This window comes from Polypterus senegalus, chromosome 14, assembly GCF_016835505.1.
Source record: "Polypterus senegalus isolate Bchr_013 chromosome 14, ASM1683550v1, whole genome shotgun sequence".
Taxonomy (NCBI): Eukaryota; Metazoa; Chordata; class Cladistia; order Polypteriformes; family Polypteridae; genus Polypterus; species Polypterus senegalus.
This window is the reverse complement of record NC_053167.1, coordinates 74,010,438-74,035,505: the sequence shown is the minus strand read 5'-3', so window position 1 is coordinate 74,035,505 and position 25,068 is coordinate 74,010,438. Positions and strand designations below refer to the sequence as shown.

The following is a 25,068-nucleotide window of genomic DNA, read 5'->3' as shown; positions in this document are numbered from 1 at the left end:
TCATGAAACATTGTAGTGCACAGATTTCTATTTACAGTACATTTTACATTTTTGAAACATAAATAAATTTTGCCATTACACATTTCATTTATAAGAGCCTAGCTTTGGATTTTTGTACATCTGTGTGCTTTAGATTAAATAGTCTGAATTAAAGTCAATTGTTACATTATGTAGCACATTTTATAAAGATCACAGAGTAAGCTCATATTTTAATGAGACGAATTGTGAAACAGTTAATTTTTCAAAAGAGTGTAGTGTGAGTCACAGTATCTCAGGACAGCATCTGGGTCACAAGTGACAGGTTTCACATATTAGTGACTTTCTTGCACTGTTATGTAGGATAGTGCCCTAGTAGCAAAATTACTGAAACCAACCAGAACAGACTACACAAATAATTTGATCAGTTAGAAAAATGAATGTGACCACTGTGTTGACTGCCACGCTTATGAATTAATGCAGAACAGAATTTACAAACTCCATGAATTTCAAGCTTAATGTATACAAATAATAAGTCGGCATGTTTTAACAAATTAACACAGGTGATGTAACCTTTGACAGACAGCATATTGTATTCATTTAAAAAATTTGCTGCCTGAAGAAAAAATAAATGTGATCCTTCACTTGAATGTTTTAAGATGTCAGAATTATTTTTTCATTACCACACATTTATCAACTAATAAGCCGTTAGGTTTTTGTTTTGATTTTTCATTACCACACATTTATCAACTAATAAGCCGTTATGTTTTTGTTTTGATTTTTGAATGCTAGTTGAATGATAGTAAATTAATTAGCACGTCTACCTTATAGCTCACACACTGAGTTATGATTCCTGTTGAGGTCACTGTTTCTGAAAAATCTGTACTTTCTAAATTTACTGAACCTGTTTATCTCAATAGTGAAACTGCAAACAAATATTCCATTAGTTGGTCAAATCTTGACATAGTCACTGTCTCTGGAGTATGTGCTTTTTTTTTTTTTTTTGGTTAACATAGTTTGTCTTCCACATCCCATGTGTATTAGGCTGATTTTAATAACAAATTGGCTTTATATGAATCATTTTGGAGGACAGACACCCTATCCACTTTTGGCTCCCTTTGACCCAGGCATTGCCCTACAAGCAGTGTGCTTTAAGGAATTGGACTGTAAACAACAATATTTCTAGTTGTGTCCCACATCCTATTCAATACACGACCTTTAGCAATTAATCAGTTAACCTGCATGTGCTGTAAATACTAAAATATGTAAAGTGTGAACATGTCATGGAAGAAAGACAGGCATCCTGGCTGTGATAAAGGAACGTTTCTTGCCCGACCAGGAAGTCATAGTGGATGGACTGGGTAAAAGCAACAAAACAACAAGTGGCAATGTTTCTTAGGGCTAAACCCGATTTAGACATCTGCAGGATGGCATTGGAGTTGAAGTCCGGAAACACAGCCGTGTTGGGGTCTTTGGGTACCGCCATAGGATGCTGTCTTGGTTTCCACACGACCAGGAAGTACTCTGGATAACCTGAGTGTGACAATGGAAGCAATACGAGAGTCAGATTTAAAAGAAGACCTGCAGCCTCACTTCTTTGAGTCAAACCCACGAAGCAGCAGGCAACACTGTCTTGGAGGTGTAAGGAGACGATTTATATTGGTGTATTTTGGCTGATGATTCTGTAAGAAGGTGTTGGAAGCAAATAAAAATCCTTTTTTTGAACAAGGAATTGTACTTGGGCATTGCTATGTCTGTGGTTTGGGGCTCAGTGGCACCCCCTTGTGATTATAACTGTTATACAATATATCTGAAAACATAAAGTGCCTTTGGATGATGTTATTTGTAGATAAGCATTATTTAAAATAAAGTTTGTCTGAGCAGAGATAAAGATATTAGAAAACAGAGAACTGTTCCTATGATAACTATTATGAGGATTACCCTGCCTTTACTTCACTTACACATAAGAGATGAAAAGCCCCTCAACATGTTACTTAAACTGCTTATTGGTGTAGAAAATGCTTACTTCCTATTTTACAGTTTACAAGTATTTAGCAAGACACAGTTAATAGGAAATGAAAGACAGACACATTGAATTTTACAGTTATGAAACCAATTCTACTCATGCATTTGGAAATGTTTCATACGGTGATTTGTTTACATAATAAAAATACATTTTAGGCAAATTGAGGCAAGTGTGAAATCTGAACATACTGGTGTCCCTGTTTTTAGGAAAATAAGAGTAGATCTGTACTGCTCAACTCCGTGTACAACTGGCCTCATGGCATCCCGGCCTTCTTAGTCTCCCATTCTGCAAAAAGCCTGATTTTTCCCTATGTAACAAGCAAGGTGGTTAACCCTTATCCATGAATGCCATTTTTATAATGTTTCCATGAATGGGGGGTCTTGCAGATCCCCATCTTGCAGAACATTTTAAACTGGTTAAATCTGCCTAAAAAGCTATACAATAACTTTAGAAATTTTTATTACCTCTGAAATGAAGTAAATGTGATGTAAATTTTCAATGGTTTACATGTTACCTTTTTAATAGTAATGCATGTTTAGTGTTCACCAAATCATACAAAATAGTCATAGTAGCACTAAAACAAGATGTCAGTTACACGTCTGATTCGCATACAGAACAGTTACTCAGAATCTGCCTCAACTGAATGTTCTTGGCAAACCGGAAGTTTGCACTGGGAGCAAGCGGACTTTATCTTTCTCTTTTTTGCCTTTGGGCACATGTGACAGCGTTGCGTCTTAGCTACATTTGCTGCATCTCTACGGGGCTGTTTCATCAACAATTTTTGTTTCCTCATTACTTGACACAGTGTCACTTCCATCATCATTGTCCTCTTCATTTGAGTTGTCTGATGTATCAAAATCCAACAACTCCTTCATTATTTCAGCCAGGGCTTCACTTGCATTGAATTTCTTTGTTGATCGTTGACTCATTGTTTATAAACACATCAACTGGACTTGCTCCTCAACAAACTATACACCAGCACCAGGACTAAAAAAAACTAAACCAAAAAAAATACAAATTTAAATAGAAAATTCAAATATAAAATGAAGCAAAACTCTCGTACAAAAATGGTAACGTTTCCATGAATGGGGGGATTTTGGAGACCCCCAACTACTTTGTTTGTGCCTCTGTACCACTTATTTGCACTAAGATATTGAAAAGCGGATTTTGGCACATTTTTCAAGACAACGCAAAATGAAAAGTCAGAAAATTTTATGGCCGTCGTATTACTGTGAAAAGGAAAGAATTTGAAAATCTATGACTGGGGACCCCCTCATTTATGGATTAAGGTTAAGGTTTAGATCTAACACTCACTCAAATTCCATTGCAAAATATCATAATGGTACCATTTATGTTTTAAAACATTCTCTCTAATTCAAACACTAAGTGTAAAATCACAATATCTGTATGTTTTTGGCCTATAGCAGAATATCTTTTTTATTAGCTTTATAAAATTAAATTACAGTAAATATATTACTTTGTAAATAACTTCACGTATCATAAGTAGCACCATGTGTCATATGATACTGTACTATATGCAGTATGTCACAGGTGGATGGAGTTTAAATAATTGTCATATTTAAATGTTTATTTATATCTCTGTGTAAAACTACAGATCTATGTTATTCTAATAAAGTAACGCATTACTTCTACAAGGACTCCATTATTTTCAGTGAGAAATCAGTATGTCACCAAGTGCCTATTGTTTCAGTTTCAGTTGTGTTATGTCTATGATAGCCACTGTACACCCCCTAAATCATTTCTCCAGTAGAAGGTGTATGTTTCAATTATTCACATGCAGCCTGTCGTAAAGAGAGTGGAAAAAATAACGGAACCACCACGTTAAGAAGCTTAACGTTGAAGCAGCTAAATCACACAAATAATTTATATAGCACCCTCTCAAACAATAAGTGAAGCAAAAAAGTGCTTTAAAAGAGTCAAGAGAGTTTCAATTACAAATAGTGTAAAAAAATAAAATACAAATAAATAGACAGATAAGTAAAAAAAATGTCTCTGATGGGATTAGGTATAATTTAAACTAAGATTGCACATGTGGAATCTTTAACTTGCTAATAGTTATAATAGTAAAAGTCAGAGTCTAAATCTATGGTCAGATGGCGAGGTAGGAGAAGAAGATAAAAACTCCAGCCAGCAGGAAAATGTGACAGTAAACCTCATAAATCTGTAGGTTTTCCAATGCACTCCAGGGCATTCTACTGTATGCAAATACTGGCCATGCTACTTGTAGAACATGGGAAATAGAATAATTTAAAAGTATTTGCTATATCTTACCTTACGTTAACTTTCAGAGCCAATGCTATGTATCCACATGTGTCTGAACCTTTGACTGGCACAGCCAATCTTCAGCACATTCCCATAAAGCCTGCTTCTCAGACTCTGTCATAATTTTCGAGGCACCTTTCTTCCCTCCTGTCTGGTTTTATACAGTAATCCCTCGCTATATCGCGCTTCGACTTTCGCGGCCTCACTCTATTGCGGATTTTATATGTAAGCATATCTAAATATATAACGCAGATTCTTCACTGCTTCGCGGGTTTCTGCGGACAATGGGTCTTTTTACTTCTGGTACATGCTTCCTCATTTGGTTTTCTCAGTTGATTTCATACAAGGGACGCTATTGGCGGATGGCTGAGAAGCTAACCAATCAGAGCACGCAGTTAAGTTCCTATGTGCTGATTGGCTCAACAACGGAGCGCCGAATTCGATTCCACGGCGTTAACCAGGAAGTCTCGTCTCGCTCATTCAGCATCAACGTGTTTCGCTGTGTAAAGAGATAACTTTTGTGCTCTTTTGTGTTTATCTTTGTGCGTAGTCAAGCCCTTCGTTATGGCTCCAAAACGATCTGCTCCTGCTACTGCTTCAGGGGCCGTGCCCAAGCGCCAATGGAAGATGCTAACGATTGTCGAAAAGGTAAAAGTTTTGGATATGTTGAAGGAAGGGAAAAGCTACACCGCTGTAGGACGCCATTGCGGCATCAATGAGTCCACGATTCTTTTTATTTAAAAAGGAAGAAAAGAATATAAGATCTACAGCGGCAGTGTCCTTTTAACCAGGGCACAGAACGAGTTGTAAGTGGACGTATTAAGGCAGTAGTCTGGATATAATCTGCTTTAGGGATTTAGATTGAAGACTGCTGGAAGACGAACAACGGCGGTGCTACACAGTCGCCTGAAGAGGCTTCTTTAGAAGAGCTTTAACGCTCTCCTTTGTTGTGCAGTAAAACTAAACTCATCGTTATCGGACAAGTCTTTGTGTCATTGTTGGTGAGTGACCATAATTAATTTTCTACGTACAGTACTTAGTACACGTTTAGTGTCACTGTACACACATTTACTGTATACAATTTTCCTTGCATTGTACATATTTATTGCTGGTGGCCTGTCTATCGTAATGGCTGTAACATACTGTATGTGATATCGGAGATGCTCGATATCTTTAAAATAATATTTAGGTTTTACTGTATATAAACAGTGTGTCTACATACATAATTTCAATGAATCGTACCTAATATCTAAGAGAATACAAAGGGTTTATGCTGTTTAACTGTGCGGAAAATGTTTATAAGAGTCTGGGAGAGTTTATAAGGGCTTTAAATATATAAAAATAACCATATAAACATATGGTTTTTACTTCGGCAGATTTTCACCTTTCACGGGGGGGGGGTTCTGGAACGCAATTGAGTAGGGATTACTGTACTTCCAGTCATTGAAGGTGTCACACATTCACACTTCCTTTTTCGATTGTGTTGCCAAAACCAAAATGACCAATCATACTAAAGACAAGCTAACCAAACACATAGAAAATAGTTGTTAAATGCCACACAATTACAGCCTTAGAATTTTCCACAGAGTTAAATTAGCACCTCTTTGACCCATTCAAACCAGGAAATAATTGCAGGGCTACCATTTAGAAACCACTGGTATCCAAGGCCAACACACACAAAGTTACATAAGCCAGAGTAAGGAGTGTGAAGCTTTGACCACTAGGCAATGGGATAAAAGGAATATAATCTTATGAGTTATTTTTCAGTTGATTTACTGCACAGATTTACAAATGCCTTCAACCCACAGTCTGTTACTAGCTGCTAAACATGGTGGACATGTCTGTAAAGGAAAGGGCAGCTGTCTTGTGGGAAACATTAAGTTAGATGATTGCTCTGAATGGCCGTATGATGACCAAGAAATATGAGGCTGTTTTAAGTGAACAAGTGCACCTTATGATGCAAACACTACCCTCTCATGATGTATACTGTACCTTAATAATAATGCCCTCATACACACCTCTAAAACATTTCAAGAATGGTTTAATGAAGTCAAACGTCTTTTATTGAATGCCAGTTTGGCATATCTAAACATCATTAAACCTTATGGAATGTTCTGGAGCACAGATTGTGACAGTTTTTCTTCTCTGTCATTCCTGAAACAAGGCTTTTGAGACTTTTGTTTCTGAAAATGGATGTGTTATCAGGCTCTGCACAATACATGGCCGTATTCCAGAAAGACTAAAGCTATTTTAAAGTCAAAGAGTGGCTATACTCCTTATTAGGTCTATGATATTGTTAGTAAAGAGGTGGCTATCTAGTTCCCAAGATCTAGCTACATAGAGAAGATTGCTTTCATCGTAATCAATCAAAATGACAGTTCTCTCATCCAAAACAATTTGAGAAAGTGTCCTCTCTCAGCAAGTAAAAAATGCATTTCTGGTCTTTTTATGTCACTACATTTAAGACATTTGAGACTTAAAATTATGTCATTTAGTGATTGTTATGGAGATGACAGCAAACTTTGTGAAAACAATCAGAATGGAGTTTTCTTCTTGTATTCATTAGGTAAACAGAAAATCAGGTAATTTGCCCTAAATGATGATAGTTGAATACCATTTTATATAACTTCGGCAGAAAATTATGAACTGAAACATTTCATTCATAAACAAAACCCCATTTTAGGTAGTAGGTATAGGATACGAATTAAATTCCCTTTGTATGTCACCAAAGTTAAAGCTAAAATGATATCCCTGTAGGTAAAAATTGGTCATCAGATTACACCTTGTAAGAAAAGCCTATTTAAACTTCTTTAACTATAAAAATTAATTTCAAGTATAAACCTCTTTAACTATAAAAATGAATTTCAAGTATCTCGGCAGTCTCCATAGTTAAGACAGGAAATACTCAGATGGTGATACATAAAACATACATCAGTACATTTAACAAAATTTTGGTCTAGGTGTGCTAGTTTTTAAATTTATAGGGTCAGTATTCTTTCATGTACAGAGTACAGTGAAATTCTAACCTACATGTACTAATGAACATTTAACACATTGCCACTCTCTAGTGCCATAATCAGTGAGTTTTACTACCTTCCCTAAAACTTCTGTCATCTTTATCTGAAATAATTACCTTACCTTGAAACTGTTGTTTCCCTTGCCTTAAAAATCTGATAGCAATATTACTGTGTACTGTATTGATTTGTTGTTTGTAATAAACCAATAATTGATATTAAAATGTTCACTTTAAATACGCATTAATTTATCTGGTGATGTGTTCAGCAAAACTGAGAGACCTGCTATTGGCCATGAAGCTCAATTATAGCTAAGCGGCCAAATCAGCAGCCAGGCTAATGGAGATCTCTATTTAGCTAAGTGGTAGAACCCACTACTTTATTTCCATTGACCAGTGTTTGCATCCAAGGCTGGTCATCTCAGGGAGTTTGAAGACAGGGAAGGGGAGTCACACCATGATTGATTCCTCGGCACAGGCACACTATACCAGAGTTTCATGCACAAACCTTATTGAACACAATTTAGAATCCTTAAATACTGATCAAAGTCCCATTTTAATTAACTGTCAGAAAAAGTCAAGCTGTGGTTTGCCTCTTTTTACTTTTTATTTTAAGGACATTAGACTTTCATTTTGTTAGCTCAGCTTCATTGCAGCCAGTTGTAACAAGTGATTTCAGGTGAGGTTTTTGTCTGCTTCTCTTCTTTTTTTATCATATTTGTTTATGTGTATGGGAAATTCTAAATTTATTGTAAGTCAGTCTTAAATGGAATTGAAAAGATAGCCCTAGATTGTAGTATGATGGAGTACTAGATTATATTATGAGAGCGTTATTGTATTTCATTTGTAGTATTAACCTTTTCTTTACTGTGACAAATGAAAAGAACATAAACTTAACTTCAGTGGGGATATAGCATTTGCTATGGAAATTTTTGCAGCATTACTAATGCTTGTTGTATTTGTTCTGTTGGAATATAGCAGGAGTACATTTGTTGCGCAATTACAAGTTAAAATATATTGCTTCAGCTTTCCAAAAGATGTGTATCAGTAATAATATTTATAAACTGTTACTAACTGTCTCCTATTCTGTTTCTCTTCTTGGCATTCTCATGTGGGGCATGGTGCCACTGCTGTACTGTCAAGTTGTGTGCCTGCAATATCAGAGTCATCTCAGATAAAGGAGTACTGGAATCATCGGGTAGAAGGGTCATCAGATTGGCTGTCCCAGCACTGGCTAAGCTGCAGAATGGCCAATGGGGGGAAGCAGCTTGTTTCCTGAGGATTCCAGGACTCTGTGTCTAGCTAGTCTGACTCCTTTCCTACAATCTGTCAGTGATTCTGCAATTAACTGCTGGACAGATATTGCTGTTTTTCATGTATGTTAATTAGTTTCTACTTTATTTTTGGTGTATTTGAACAAATCTGTATCCTTATATGTGATGGTCCTGTATTTAGTGAGTGGTATAACATTTTGCCTACACGTGATGAGGAGTGCTGTGCAAGAACAAAGTAGTTTGTTCTTTTGTATTGTATTTCTATGGTGATAAATGATTGATTGGCCATATAGCTCTGAGAAGAGGATTAGTTGTATTCTGTTTTGTGTATTGTATTTATCCCATTTTTTGACACTCATTTACACATCCAGCCTACCTGGCAGAGAGTTTCTGCCCGAATTCTGTTTCCCAAGATTTGAGGCATTCCCATCTGCCCATTTCAGGCATTCTTTGTGTGATTTTGGATTATATAAGAAATAGATTTGTTGTTATACTAGATGGCTGCTTGATTATATATATAAAAAAAAATGGACAAAAGGATTTTAGAGCTCAGTTTCAGAGTGTTGTGTTCTCAAGTTTTCTTTTTTATTTACTTGGAATTTGTGCTTTGTAAGTTTTAAATAGTTAAGCATGTTTTTGACTGTGAGAAAGCTGAGATTTTGGTAACAGTCAGAAAAGCGTCTTGCGTGCAGCAGTCCTGGGTCTAGCAACATGCCTACATGCGTTGTGTGTTCTATACCCATGGAATTGTTTGCCTTTTGTTAATCTTTATTTGTTCAAATGTATATTTGTGATGAGCAGTTTTGTGCAATACACAATGATGGTAAATTTCAAATATGTTATGTGTGTATATAGAAAAAGTGAACTTAATGTTGTAGTGCTGTAACTCAACCTTGCATTACTTACTCAGTGAACTAATTAAGGCTTTGTGTGGCAAAAACTGCTGCCCAATCAGTAACATGTTTTTAGTCAGGAGGTTTATCTAGTACTTCCAGGAATCAGCCACTAGGAAGGAGTTGGAGGATAACTAGTACAGTCTCTTAATTGGAAAGAGCATTGTGCTGTTGTTTGATTGTTCATTGACTAGGCTGCCTTAATGAGTACTAATGTTTAGGTCCAATATTTATAAACATTACCCAACACATTTTAACTGCCTTCTTACATCACTTTACCATTTCCTCATTGGTGTCCTTTTCAGACATGTTTAACTTCTGTCTAAATCCACTGTTTCTTCTCTTTTGTCTTTAAGTACAGTTAGTACTATATAGATTGAATCATTAATATAGAATACACTCCATACAGACATAGGGAAATGTTATGAAATGTTTATTTATCAGTTTTATGAATACAGTGGTACCTCGGTATACGTCCTTAATCCGTTCCAGATCCTTTGATTTATACCGAACAGGATGTATACCAAAAGAATTTTTTCCATAAGAAATAAAGGGAAAATGATTAATCCGTTCCCATGAAAAAAAATCCTATTGTTATTGGCATATTATACATTGATGGGGTTGTATAAAGTAATTTAAACACTGCTTAATACTAAAATACATAAATACGCAAGCAATTAGATGAAATAAATTAAAATTTAATCTCAACTTATTTTTTAATAACGTCTTTGTTTTTCACAATCGTAGATACCGTTGTTCTCGGCATACGGTATGCAACAGCCAAGTCCCGGATGTGCATGCCACCTTCATACTTTTCAACAATCAATTCAAATTTACGTGAAGAAAAAACAAAATCACATGAAAATTCACAGAGTTATAGTGCGGGTTGTTCACTGAATGCTAGCAACTGCCGTACTGACGCTCGTGGGCAGTTGTGGCTTTGTCTCGAGACAGAGGTAAACAAGGGTAGCACACAAATCGTATCCCAAACAAAGGTCGTAAACCAAGCAAAATTTTTCATGTCCAAACAGGACGTATACCAAGTTGGACTTATTCCAAAGCAGACGTATACCGAGGTACCACTGTATATTCAAGGAATTGAGCAAACTGTTCTATCTAATTTATTGTACTAGCAGTGGCTGAATCTTCTTCTTTCGGCTGCCCAGTGCCTGAATAAGCATTGATCAAATGACAGATAAATATTTTGATGTCTGCCATTACAAATAAATTACACATAACCTATAGCTTCTTATTTGAGTACACACGTCAGAGTAACTAGTGGTCTACAGTAGTTTTTGGTCAACAGCACAATTAAGTGTTTTTGGGTTTTTTTTGTACACTTTATGTAACTGTCTTTTCTTACCTAGACTTTTCATTACTAAATAATTCATTGTGGCAATTTTGATAGTTACTTTTCGAACCTGAAAACATTTTATACAATATGATTTGCTTTTTCTCATTATATTGAATGCTGCTTTGTGACATCTATGTATATATAAAATCCAACGTCTGTCTGTATGTCTGCCCGCTTTTCATAAAAGAACTACATAGCGGATTTATATCTGATTTTTTTCTATAATTTGTTTGAACATTCCGGTTGATTTTGCGACTTCTCTCATTGCACTATGCATCATAGTTCGCTTGCGGTACCAATTTATTTGCGTGAATCTGAGAGACACACAGCGGGCCGAGGGGAGGGGAGTGAGGCCATCCTCACTCACCAGCCTCAGGGCATAACCCAACCTCCGCTTAGCTAGTGAACGAGAGATCTACTTAATGGATTTAGATTGTTTTTTTCCTATAATTTGCTTGAACATTCCAGTTGATTTTGCGACTTCTCTCATTGCACTAAAAATCATAATTCACTTGCAGGAGTGATATATTTGCATTAATCCGAAACAGAAGCTTTGGGCTAAGGGGTGGGGGAAGCGTGATGTCAGGAGTGCGGAGCCGGGCAGAGCCATCCTCACTGTCTTGTTTCACTACTATGTGGGGGAAGCCGCGGGGGTCGGCTAGTACACTATATGGACAAAAGTATTGGGACACACCTCTACATTAATTTTTGAGTTCAGGTGTTTCAATCACACCCATTGCCACAGGTGTACAAAATCAAGAACCTAGCCTTGCATTCTCCATTTACAAAAATTTGTGAAACAAAATGGGTCATTCTGAAGAGCTCAATGACTCCATGCATGGTACTATGATAGAATGCTACCTTTGCAATAAGACAGTTTGTGAAATTTCATTCCTGTTGGATATTCCACGGTCAATTGTAAGTGGTATTATAGAAACGTGGAAGTGTTTAGGAACAATAGCAACTCAGCCACAAAACGAAAGACCACGTAAAGTCACAGAGCGGGGTCAAAGACTACTAAGGTGCATAGTGCGTAAAAGTTGCCAAACTCTCCATAGCTGAAGAGTTCCATACTTCCACTGGCATTAACTGTGCGGCAGGACCTTCATGGAATGAGTTTCCGTGGCTGAGCAGCGGCATGCAAGCCAAACATCACCAAGTCCAATGCCAAGCATCGAATGGAGTGGTGTAAAGCATACCGTCACTGGACTGTGGAGCAGTGGAAACTTGTTCTATGTAGTGATGAATCACGCTTCTCTGGTTGGCAGTCAGATGGGCAAGTCTGGGTTTAGCAGATGATGGGAGAACATTACCTCCTTGCATTGTGCCAACTGTGAAGTTTGTGAGGGTTAATGGTGGGGGCTGTTTTTCAGGGTTTGGGCTAAGCCCCTTACTTCCAGTGAAGGGCAATCTTAATGCTTCATCATGCCAAGACATTTTGGACTATGCTATGCTTCCAAATTTGTGGAAACAGTTTGGGGAAGGCCCTTTTCTGTTTCAGCATGATTGTGCCCCAGTGCACAAAGTAAGGCCCATAAAGACATGGTTAGATGAGTTTGGTGTGGAAGAACTTGACTGGCCCGCAAAGAGCCCTGACCTCAACCCTGTTGAACACCTTTGGAATGAACTGGAACTGAGACTGCGAACCAGCCCTTTTTATCCAACATCAGTGCCTGTCCTCATAAATGCTATACAGAATGAATGGGCACAAATTCCCACAGAAACGCTCAAATATCTTGTGGAAAGCTGTCCAAGAAGTAGAAGTTTATGTATTTGAATGCAATGTCATTAAAGTCCCTGTTGGTGTAATGGTCAGGTCTCCCAATACTTTTGTCCATATAGTGCAGATATACCTTTCTTTATATGAAATGAAAATTTTTGGAGAATTTTTGAGAATTGAGATCCCAATAAGTAACACTTCAGAAAAGCCGGGGTAATGATCTTAGATGGAAACCCTAAACACAAATAAATGTAAAGTGTGTTCCACATTGGATTAGTATCCTTATCACTGCATTTTAAAAAATCAGCCTTACTTTTTTATTTTGCTATTGTCTGTGTTGCTGAACACAATAATTTATCCATATAGGCACTGTTTTGCCAGTATGATTTAATTGATTATATGATGAAACAGCAGAGACAAAACAGTGAGTATGTACTTTTATGATTAGAATTACTGCCCAAGGGTATGTACTTATGTTTCAAAAACTGATTATGCTCCGTGGATATAAGACAACAATTTCTCTTTAGTGGTATACATATGTACAAATTTCATGAAGAGAGTTTCTAGGCTGGGAACTGAACCCAGGGCACTGGAGGCATGAGACAACAGTATCTGTGGCATTTCCACCCTTCTATAGATGTGAATCAGTGGCGTCATCTTATTCTAATAATGCAATATTTGCTGAGTGCTAAAGCACAGATAACACTGGGTACAAGGTGGAAACCTACCCTATCCAGGTATTAAACCCATCCAACCAATCATCCATTATTCAGCCCACTATATCCTAACTACAGGGTCACGGCGGTCTGCTGGAGCCAGTCCCAGCCAACACAGGGCGCATGGCAGGAAACAAACCCCGGGCAGGGCGCCAGCCCACTGCAGGGCAGGTATTGAACCCATATTTTTGTAATAACAATTATAATAATAACTAATTATATTTATATAACACTTCTCTTGCCACTCCCATTATTACTGTAAGACACCACATATTAGCTATTAGGTGGTGAAGGGGTGAGAGATATAGCCAATACAGACAGGAGATGATTAGGGGGCCAGTATGTACAGGGCCGTGATGGGCAATTTAACCAGGACATCAGGATAAACCCTACTCTTTTGCAAAAAATGCCCAGGCATCTTTAATGACCACAGAGAATCAGGGCCTCCGTTTTATGTCTCATCAGAAGGACTATAGTATATTTACAGTATTTACAGTGTCCCCATCACTGCACTGGAGCATTGGGATCTGTACACAGACGAGAGGGTAAACCCCCACCCCCGCTGGTCTCACTAATACCTCTTCCAGCAGCAACCCCAGCTTTTTCTAGTACTGGCCGAGCCCAAAGATACTTAGCTTCAGGTGGGTGACCTCTCCAGAAGCACATGTGGTATCACTGCTGGCTGTAACTGAGGTGTTAGTGAGCCATGCATTGATATTTTATCCTAGTATGATGTTAATCAGTTACCAATTATTTTGAAACAAAACTGAATAAAAGTAATGATGATTGTTATGAAGCATCTTGAGGCCATATAATAAATGGGAACAACTTATTTTAAGTTGACAAAGTTTGATGCTAGGTTGTATGTAGTAATAAAGCATGACATTTTATTCTAATTTATTTTCAAAAAACTAATGTAAGACAGCTTTGTCCTTTCAGAAATACATAAAATGTATCTTTTAAATTGTAATTTTAGATCTTTTTCATAGAAGGTCTTTTTTGAATTAATTTTCATCCTAGTTTTTTTTGGGAACATCATTAAATAATAATCTTTTTGATGCTTACCATTACACTTAATGGTATTCTTAACTATTTTATCTTCTTGTCTTTCTTTTACAGGTATGTTTACTCTCACTGAAGTAGCTTCACTTAATGATGTGCAACCAACATATCGTATTTTAAAACCATGGTGGGATGTTTTTATGGACTATTTGGCTATTGTCATGCTAATGGTGGCAATATTTGCAGGCACCATGCAACTGACCAGAGATCAAGTTGTCTGCCTTCCCGTTTTACAATCTGGGGAGGAATCAAAAACACAAAATCTTTACTCAGCACCTTCATCCCTGGCAAAGTCTGACCCTCCAGAACATAAGAGCCAATATACAGAAGTAACATTACGAACTGGATCTCTTGCTGCCAGTGAAATTTCTGACAGTGAACCTCATAAATTTCAGTTCAGCAGGTCTTCTAACCCTGCAGTAAAAAAGTTAGCTGATCAGCCAGAGCCATTAGGACTTAAAACCAATTTAGACTTTCAACAGTATGTTTTTGTTAATCAAATGTGCTACCATGTAGCACTGCCATGGTACTCAAAATATTTCCCATACTTGGCTCTTATTCATACTATTATACTCATGGTAAGTAGCAATTTTTGGTTTAAATATCCAAAGACTAGTTCAAAAATTGAGCACTTTGTTTCAATTCTGGGAAAGTGTTTTGAATCTCCTTGGACTACAAAAGCATTATCTGAAACAGCTTGTGAAGATTCAGAGGAGAATAAACAAAGACTAACGGGTGCGGCATCTCTACCGATGCATGTGTCAACCAGTAGCGATGAAGGAAGTCCAAGTACAACGACTCCTATGCTAGCAAAAACAGGAGTAAAATTTTCTGCAGAAAGACCCGTCATTGAAGTCCCTAGCATGACAATATTGGACAAAAAGGATGGTGAGCAGGCAAAAGCCCTTTTTGAAAAGGTGAGGAAATTTCGCACTCATGTTGAGGACAGTGATTTAATATACAAACTCTATGTAGTTCAGACGGTGATAAAAACAGTTAAATTTATTTTGATATTGTGCTACACTTTTATTGTGGCTGCAATCCACTTTGACCATACCTGTAAGCCCAATGTGGAGCATCTAACTGGATATGCCACTTTTGTGTGCACTCACAATATGGCATTCATGTTGAAAAAGCTGCTTGTAAGCTACATTGCACTTATTTGCGTGTATGGTGTTGTATGTCTTTATACACTTTTTTGGCTGTTCAGACGACCTTTAAAGGAATATTCTTTTGAAAAAGTAAGAGAAGAAAGCAGCTTCAGTGATATCCCAGATGTAAAGAATGACTTTGCTTTCCTTTTGCATATGGTGGACCAATATGATCAATTATATTCCAAACGTTTTGGAGTGTTTCTGTCTGAAGTAAGTGAAAACAAGCTTCGAGAAATTAGCTTGAACCATGAGTGGACTTACGAGAAGCTAAAGCAACATGTTACAAGAAACGCACAAGATAAGCTGGAACTCCATTTATTCATGCTCTCCGGTGTCCCCAATGCTGTGTTTAATCACACAGACCTGGATATTTTGAAACTTGAACTAATTCCTGAAGCCAGGCTTCCTGCCAAAATATCTCAAATGATTAATCTTCAGGAACTGCACCTTTACCACTGTCCTGCCAAAGTGGAACAGACAGCTTTCAGCTTTCTTCGTGATCACCTACGGTGCCTTCATGTTAAGTTTACAGATGTTGCTGAAATTCCAACATGGGTTTATTTGTTGAAAAATTTAAGAGATTTGTACTTAGTAGGTAATCTAAATTCTGAGAACAATAAAATGATTGCTTTAGAATCTTTGAGAGATCTGAGAAACCTAAAAGCCCTGCATCTTAAAAGCAACCTTACAAAGATTCCAACAAACATTACAGATTTGGCTCCGCATTTAACCAAACTAGTTGTTCACAATGATGGAAGCAAACTTGTAGTGCTTAACAGCCTGAAGAAGATGATGAATCTAGCGGAATTAGAGTTGCACAACTGTGAGCTTGAGAGAATTCCTCATGCTATTTTTAGCTTGACCAATTTGCAGGAGCTGGACCTGAAATCAAATAACATCCGCACGATTGAAGAAGTCATCAGTTTTCAGCATCTCAAGAGACTGACCTGCCTCAAATTATGGCATAACAAAATCATTAGCATTCCTTTATCAATAAGCCATGTCAAAAACCTTGAATGGCTTTATCTGTCTAATAACAAGCTAGAATCTTTGCCAGTATCACTGTTTAACCTGCCAAAACTCAGATATTTGGATCTAAGTTACAATTCCATTGTAGTTATCCCAACAGAAATTGGCTTTTTGCAAAACCTGCAATATTTTGCAATTACTGGAAATAAAGTGGAAGTTTTACCTAAGCAACTCTTTAAGTGTGCAAAACTAAGGACTTTATGTCTAGGTCAGAACTGTATCTCTTCAATCCCAGAAAAAATAGGCCTCTTACAACAACTTGCACACTTAGAATTAAAAGGAAACTGCCTAGACCGGCTTCCACTGCAGCTAAGCCAGTGTCGTTTGCTTAAAAGGAATGGACTCATTGTTGAAGATCATCTTTTTGATACATTGCCACTAGACATCAAAGAAATAATAAATCAAGAGTCTGCTGCCTCATTTGCAAATGGTGTCTAGGTGTAAAGGTATATAAGCATTAACTGTATTAAAATCTGAGCTCTTTTAGCCAGGAAAGCCTTTAATATTCAGAACAATAAGTATACTCACATGATCAGTTCATATTGGGTAGTATTCCTGCAACAACACTCTGCTGGAAGAGAAGAATGATACAGTTTCTGATGTGGACATTTTTTTAATGTAAACATCAGATAAAATAAAAACAGAAAACATTTTGCAAGATGTAAAAGGTTATATTGCATTTGGCTATTTATAGGCTGTGTTGACAGCTACATTTGTCATAAACCCAGAACGGATGTGACTTATAAATATGTGTGCTATGTCATATCTTATTTTCTGAATTAATTTTTGACTACTATAATTTGGTCATTAGTTGTTACTTTTGGAGGTATACATTTTATTTTTCACCCATATGTTTTCTGTCCCTACAGTCTAAATGTTGGTTTTTTTTTTGTTTAGTTTGCTTCACATACTGTATTGTAACAAATGCCAGGCAGTCTACATTTTGAAATTATTTTTGGCCTGCCCGGGGTTTGTGGGTGTGTGGGTGAGTGTGTGTGTGTGTGTGCGCCCTGCCTGGGGTTTGTTTCCTGTCTTGCGCCCTGTGTTGGGTGGGATTGGCTCCAGCAGACCCCTGTGACCCTGTAGTTAGGATATAGCAGGTTGGATAATGGATGGATGGATGGATGGGTCATAATTTTCTTTATGGAGTTTTGGATGACAATTTGAAATCAACATATTCATTCATTTTCTAAACCAATGTAGTCTGTCACGTGATCATGAGGAGGAGTAGCTTGTCCCAGCAGCTATATACAAGACAGATGCCAACCTACCAGAGAAAAACTCATGCTAACAATGTGCAAATGGCACATAGACTGTGTCTGGGCCATAAATCAAATCTGTGTCTCTGAGGCTATGAGGGAGTAGCTGTCACTTCTGTGTAGTCTCATGAAACAGATATGAAAATTGTTGAATATTTCCTAGTGTAACATTTACAATAATTCACAACCAAATTATTTCTTTTTATTAAAATTCTAATTAAAAAGTGGCCCACATGTGCTGAATAAATCTACTAATTAAGGAGACTTATTTTAAATGGAAATGTTCATGTCTTGTTTGCACACAGAAATGTATGGCATATTGTTGTGTTTATTGTTTAACTTTTACTGTATATTTTTGACAGCCACTAGTCTGCATTGGTGGAAAAATTGTTCATCTTTTTTTTCGGAATTATTTTAGGAAAAGTATGAACAACGTTAAGCTTTGAATCAATGCTATCAAAGCATGTTCCCAAAGGGAGATACTTATTTATGAGAATTTAAGAAATGATTATACTTCACAATACAGTTTTTTAAGTTACAATGTTTATATTTAGGAACTAAACAATGTTGGCATTTTCAATCATTTTAAAAGTATTTTATATTAGTTGCATAACCAGAGAAGAACATAATAAGGATTTACATCAGTAGTTTTAACTCAATAAATACATACATATTAGAATGGTATATTCAGTATCAAAAGCCTTTTCATATAAAACAAAAGCTAAATATTTTAAATCATTTCAGGAAGATCTTCATCCCTTTACAGAAGATGGGTTGAGCTATGCTGAGAAGATTAATTTGTTAATTTGCTTTGATCAGGTGATCATATTTAATAGGATTTAAAGAACTGTCAAGTTGATGAAATTCCTTTTATTCAAGGATATTTCACAGACTATTTCACAGATACATAATGAACATTAACACTGCAATTACTAAACATATTTGTAAGTATTAGAGGCAGTAAAATTGTTCTTTTTTTAACAAATTTGAAATCATGCAATTTACATTTTGTTTTATTATATTTTTAACTTTCATCTGGAGAAATAAAATTAAGCATACCGAGAATGTGTTACTATTAAGAACACTAATGTAGCTTATACTTGCTAAGGGAGTTGATCAAAAAAAAAGAAAATTGTGCTTAATTGCATGTTTTCTGTTGCTATGATTTTGAAGATTGCTTAAATATATACTCAATTGAATTTTATTGCACAACTATATACAAATAGTGTGTATCTGCAGAAACTGGAACAATTAAAACACAAGAATCTCGGCTTTTAATTTTCTGCAGTAATGCAGAAATCAACAACAGGTAGTATATTATTAAGGGTTAAAGACTGTTCAGTGTTTTGCTGTTACCAGACATTCAGTAAAATGATTAATGTCCTTCAGATATGGCAACAGCAAATGAAAGAACTGAAAAGAAAAAAAAAGTAGATACTGAAGTGCTTTATACCAAACTGCCCATCTGATGGGAATTTACAAAACTGTTTTAAATGATTATTATAATTTTTTTAGAAAAATTATATAATTAAAAATATAGTTTTGTACAAGTTAAATATATTTCTTAATTAATTATGAAAAATTTATGTTAAGATCATATGATACATAAACAAAATTATTATGTTCAGAATCATTGTTATATGAATCTTCTAAATATGATTGGTTGGGTTAAAGTCAAACATTGAGTCCAACGTGGAAACCTATGTTACGTGAGAAGCCTGCTGAAAAGTGGAAAATCATTGCAGATGTATATGATCTTCAAGGATTCAAAATGGAATTAGCTTTAAAAGGGAGCCTAAAATAAATGATAATGTTTTTTCGTCAAGATACCCATCTATTAATGAAAAAAAGTTGTGTATATATATATATATATATATATACACACACACACACACACACAGACACACATACGCAACGCCCATCATGAAATTAATGAAAGTAATTGAAAGCATCCAAAGAGCAGTATTCAATGTATCAATGTACTGACAGACTTTGCGGAAGACAAGTTAACAAAAATGCTTCAAGGATTGCACGGACTGAAGTCATTTAATATCAATTTCATTACTATCATGACAGACCTTGTATGTGTGTATAGGAGTGTGTAAATATATATATATATATATATATATATATATATATATATATATATATATATATATATATATATATATAAAATTCAGAAGCTTTAAAAACAAATGTTTCAGTTAACCAAAATATATGAATAAAGTTTTAATAAGGCTTTTGTCAAAAAAGTGTCTGTGTGGATTTGTCTTATAAATGTTTAAGTACTTGAGTGTATATGCTTTACATTTAGAGAATGTCATTCCACTGGAAATTACAGTTGATTATAAACAATTTACTTGGAAGATGATGGTATACAACTCCTTGACTTAAGCTGCAATATATTTTACAGCTTTGTCATTTTGTGGTAGATAGTTCCCTCTAATGGTCAAGTTGTGAAATAGCAGGCATAACTTGATACAATAAAAGTTGTGAAAGTGAAAGCATTTTAGTAAAATGCCATAGTAAAAGCCACTGAATATTCAACAAACCTGCATTAAAAGGCAAGGCCTTAATCTCTGTTCCACAGACATTGTACATTATGTTTTGACCACTTCATTAGATTAGGACTTTAATTAAAGATTACAAGATTACATCCAAAGAAATCCTACAGGTTCCATGCAATAAAGAAGCCTATTTATATGAAATAATGTAACTTACACAGAATACAAGTACAACTCAGACACATACAGCACACAGCTTAATCTGTATTAAACACAGTAATACAACACATCTCTTCATAAGATTTTTTCTAATTTGCACATGAAATAAGAACAGAGATATAAACACATACTTTGATGCAACATAGTAATAGCATTATGATTTTGATTGCATATTGTAGCCTGGCAATATATAATACACAAAACTGTTCAGTACCCTGCCACTTAGAAGACTCTCTCTGTTAGCAGAAGACAGTGTTAAAGAGTGTATATCCTTTAATGCATCCTGAAATATGAGCTCAAATAACCAAGCGTGATTCTGTCTATTAGTACAAGCAAAATTTACAGTTCTTATTTTTCAAAATAAACGTAGTAATCACTGTGCTGGCATGCAAGTAGGAATTCCATTGCCCTTTTCCATCTGTCCATGACAATAAATCTTATAAACCTTGGAAATGCATATAGTTTGGTGCACCACAATTATACTGTACATAACCATTTTTGTGTGGTCATAATTGTTCATAAGACATATATCCTATACATTAAAGAAAGAAATAAAAAAAACTTCCAGACCAATTAGAACAAAAAATTTGATCATTGAAAAATATGTTTTTAAATTTTTTAAAGCAGCTGCTCTGTCATAAGAGTTACCAGGTTCACCTTCAAAAATGTTAATCCATTATCCTGAACCAATCCTGGGTCAAATTTCAAACAAAGATAAGTATTTTTGAAAACACGTTTTTGGCAATATGTTCAAACAAAAATCCGCTAGTCTGTTTTTTATGACATAATTTTTGTGTGGTCTGCTGTGGTAATATTGTTTTTAAAAACTTATGGGATCAGATAAAGTTGTACTGGGAACCCTACAACATGTATTATTTGCATAGTGCAGACTTTCAAGTTTAGCATTACAAGGAAAAAACTTCATTTTTGGCTTGACATATCTCTGTACTATAGGGTGGTCCAGATCTGATTATGCAATTTTCATTACGCTATACCTTATTAAGTTTATTACATAGAAAATCAACTGAAAAATCCCAGACCAACGAGAAGTGTGCGAACTGACAACATGAAGAATCATCTTCACGCTGAACTGGAATCATCCCCGCATAAATCAAAGTCATCCAGACGATCTGGATCTGCATAATTAGATCTAGACCACCCTGTATAGCCCATATATACAGTACAAAATGTCTAACAAGCCCTTGCTTGTATGGTATAGTACTAATATGCCAACTTTTATTATTCCACTATGTTTCTGCTGCATACTTCTAGATACTGGTATATCCAGCTGAGATTTTCATGCAAGCATATGGTAAATGAAGAGTAGCACACCAAACATCCCATCATGAGGGACAGCACAAATCATAGGCTTCCTATGTCTATAATATGGTGATGTCAAATACCATATTCAAAAGATATAAAGAGAAACTGAATAAACAGAGGTCTGGGGTCACTATGTTAGTAAGTATGCCTGTGACTCTAATTTATCAAAGAGCAATGTTCTTCTGTATCCACAAATCTTAAGACTGTACATTAAGTATGAGGACATATTGAGTCGACTCCGGTGGGGGTTTGTTTTCTGCATTGCGCCCTGTGTTGGCTGGGATTGGCTCCAGCAGACCCCTGTGACCCTGTAGTTAGGATATAGTAGGTTGGATAATGGATGGATGGATAAATATTGAGTCAAGTAATCAGATAGATAGATAGATAGATAGATAGTACTTGAGTGATCACAATCGATTTCATATGCTTCAACAGCAATATAAAATTAAAAATGCACACAGCCATATTACAATAGAGTAGCCACAAAATCCTAAGCAATCTACAAGTGCAAGACACAGAAATACTCTTAATATACATTGTGTGCATATGACACAATGTTTACTTTATTAAGTGATTGATTAATAGTGTCCCATGTGAAATATGCCTATTCCAATTTATCAGATTTAACTGAGTAGGTTTAAGATGGGCACAATAATATTAGGTGAAAAAAAAATTTTCTCACACAGTGTTAAAATAAGTCAGTAAGCAACATTGACCATAATGGCATTTTATTTTGCCATCACTGTTTTTGGCTGTTGTCTCTAGTGTTACTGCACCAGCAGACCATTGTATGGAATAGAAGCCTTACCACTGTAAACTGGAAGAACATACCAAAGCAGCCTGTCACACACAATAAAAGGCCTGAGCCTTCTCAAGAAGCATATCTTCTTTTGGCCATTATAAGCAGGTCTATACATTTTACTGACATCTTAGATGATAGAATAAACTTTAGATTACATGTGACTGCAGAGGCAGGTATTAAAAGCAGGTAAGGTGAAGCATGAAACCGTCTGGGAAAGACTCTGAGAGGTGATTATCATTTGGATGAAAAAGTACTCTTTATAGTTTTAAGTAAAACGTCATAACTATGGAGTGTCTCGCGATGAGCTGACTCCACATCCAGAGTGGGCTCCTGCCTTGCCAGTCATCCCTCCATCCCCTGCAACTTTGAATTGTTTTAAGTAGGTCTGATAATGAATGGCTGGATGACTGTGCACTGAATAGATGTTAGGCAGTACAGATCGGTCAAATAGTGAAGTTCCTAATATTGGGAGATATTTTTGCATTAAGGGTGAGAGAAATCAAAAATGAGCTACAACAGCACTGGAGGTCCTGAGAATCCTTAAATCAAGTGGAGAATTTAAACTAAGAGGTATGATCTGATAGGAGATGGAACATGAGTTGTAAGGTAATTTAGTAAGTAAGTGTAGTAAAAAGTAATTTGAAAAGTGTAAAAAATAACAAGACGCGTTGGGACAAATGGTTAAATCCTCTGGGTGATTGGCAAAAACACAGCAGCTAAGTGGCTAAAATGTATTTCACAACCATGCAGTGCACCACAGAGAGCCTTACCAATGAAGTGTAGAAGATCGGTTTAGAGTCAGGTTTACACAGAACGCAAACAGAGTTGAATCTCTCCGTTCTTTTGGTTCTAGTTTGGGCAAGAGCTACTTGATGTTCGTGTGCAGACTAGTATCTGTCAAGCAATATTCAGAATGAACAACACGGACACAAGCAAGGTTAAGATGGTTAATGTTATCTGTTTATCCCAACAATTTGCATAACGAGATGAAAACTAAGTGGAATGTCAAACCCGTCTGGATGGCATGGATAAATGTAAAAGTCAATAAAACAGTTAGGAAATGAGACTGTAGTTCGGTTCCCGATTCTCACCTTTCATCTTCTGCGTGGAGCCTCTCTTCCCCTCCCCTAGGCCGATGTTCCGTCACTGCACTGTGACTTACTGTACTTGTCGCTCCATTATGAAGCTTGTGAATCAATGGCGTAGTAGCGCAGCATTTGTGCGCCGGTAATAACGGAGATGGGGCCCCTCTCTGGGAAAAAATAGTATTTACAGTAAAACCCCGATTTAACATTCCCATATTTCGCTATTAATACATTTTTAACGCTTGTTAGATGCGTTTTACTTATTTTTTTACTGCTGATACATTTTACGACTTATCCGAATTCAGATAAAACAATTTCACAGGCATGCTGATTGCTGTTCTACATCACATAATTTGAGTGAGGGTCGCGTGCGAATTCGCCAGTTAATGATGTAGTTAGGATATAGCGGGTTGGATAATGGATGGATGGATGGATGGATGGATGGAGGATGGCAATTGAGAGATTGAAGAAACGAAAGATCAAAGTAGTTGGTTTGTATCTGGCGGTTTATAACACCAGTGCAGTTACTTTCAACAACATGAAAAAGAATAACAATCGGAAATAACAAAAATGACAATAATACTTCAACGGATTAAATAGACCAAACCAGGATACTCAAAACTTAACAACTAGCCTATTAATCCTAAAAATTAACTGCAGTAAAATATATACAATAAATGAAGACAGCGAATTCAGATGTGTAATAACAGGATCCTAACAAATCCTTGACAATTTCCTGCATTTAGCACTTTTTTATTCATCGGTCCCTAAAAACGCTACACGGATGTTTTCCTGTATTCCAAATTTACCTGCATCTCTGCTGATGTCAGAAATTACCGCGCAATGCCCGGCCAGTGAACTGTATTGCAGTTCGGGGGGAAACTGCTGTGCCATTAACGCATATCAATGAAATATTTTGAGCTCCCGGTGTAAATATTTACTTATTTCTATTCAAATACTTGGGTTTGGGGTTGCGGCACAGTGTTAAAGATAATGTCGTGGTCGTCTGCATAAGAGGTGGGCAAGGAGAACAAGCAGAAATCGACTTTTCTGTTCCGCTTGCAGCGTCGTACAGTATAATTCACCATTCACCTGACGTGCAGTATAATGATCTGCTACTTTTATGACACGAGCAGCATTTCGTAAAATCCCTCTTTCAAGAATGATTTAATCGTAGATATTAGCGTTGGTAGTTTGACAATGGGCTGTTGTACCACTTGCTTGATTTAAATAGGCGCTTAGCTATTTTCTTTTTTATCATGATGGATCTCCTTGTTGTCTAATTTATGCATATTTTCTCACATAACCAGTTTTTCACGGTTTTGTCCTAAATGCATAAAACAAATGTTTCTTTTTGCAAAAATGAAATATATTTA

The 25,068-nt window shown here is 36.2% G+C and overlaps 1 protein-coding gene and 1 long non-coding RNA gene across 6 annotated transcripts in view; one reads left to right on the top strand and one right to left on the bottom strand.

The window, feature by feature from the left end:
- LOC120514223 (volume-regulated anion channel subunit LRRC8D-like) overlaps nt 1-17,110 on the top strand; it is a 68,640-nt gene extending 51,530 nt beyond the window's left edge. For all 5 annotated transcript variants that reach the window (XM_039734482.1, XM_039734484.1, XM_039734486.1 and 2 more), the window contains one exon: nt 14,375-17,110. In XM_039734482.1, coding sequence (XP_039590416.1) covers nt 14,375-16,938 — 2,564 coding nt within the window. In that variant the 3' untranslated portion in view covers nt 16,939-17,110. The remainder of the gene's footprint in view (nt 1-14,374) is intronic.
- On the bottom strand, nt 989-23,823 carry LOC120514228. The gene is made up of 3 exons (XR_005630437.1): nt 23,699-23,823; nt 17,029-17,071; nt 989-1,509 (listed from the first exon to the last, which is right to left on the bottom strand). It is a non-coding gene; the product is annotated as an uncharacterized LOC120514228 (long non-coding RNA).
- Between the last annotated feature and the right edge of the window lie 1,245 nt (nt 23,824-25,068).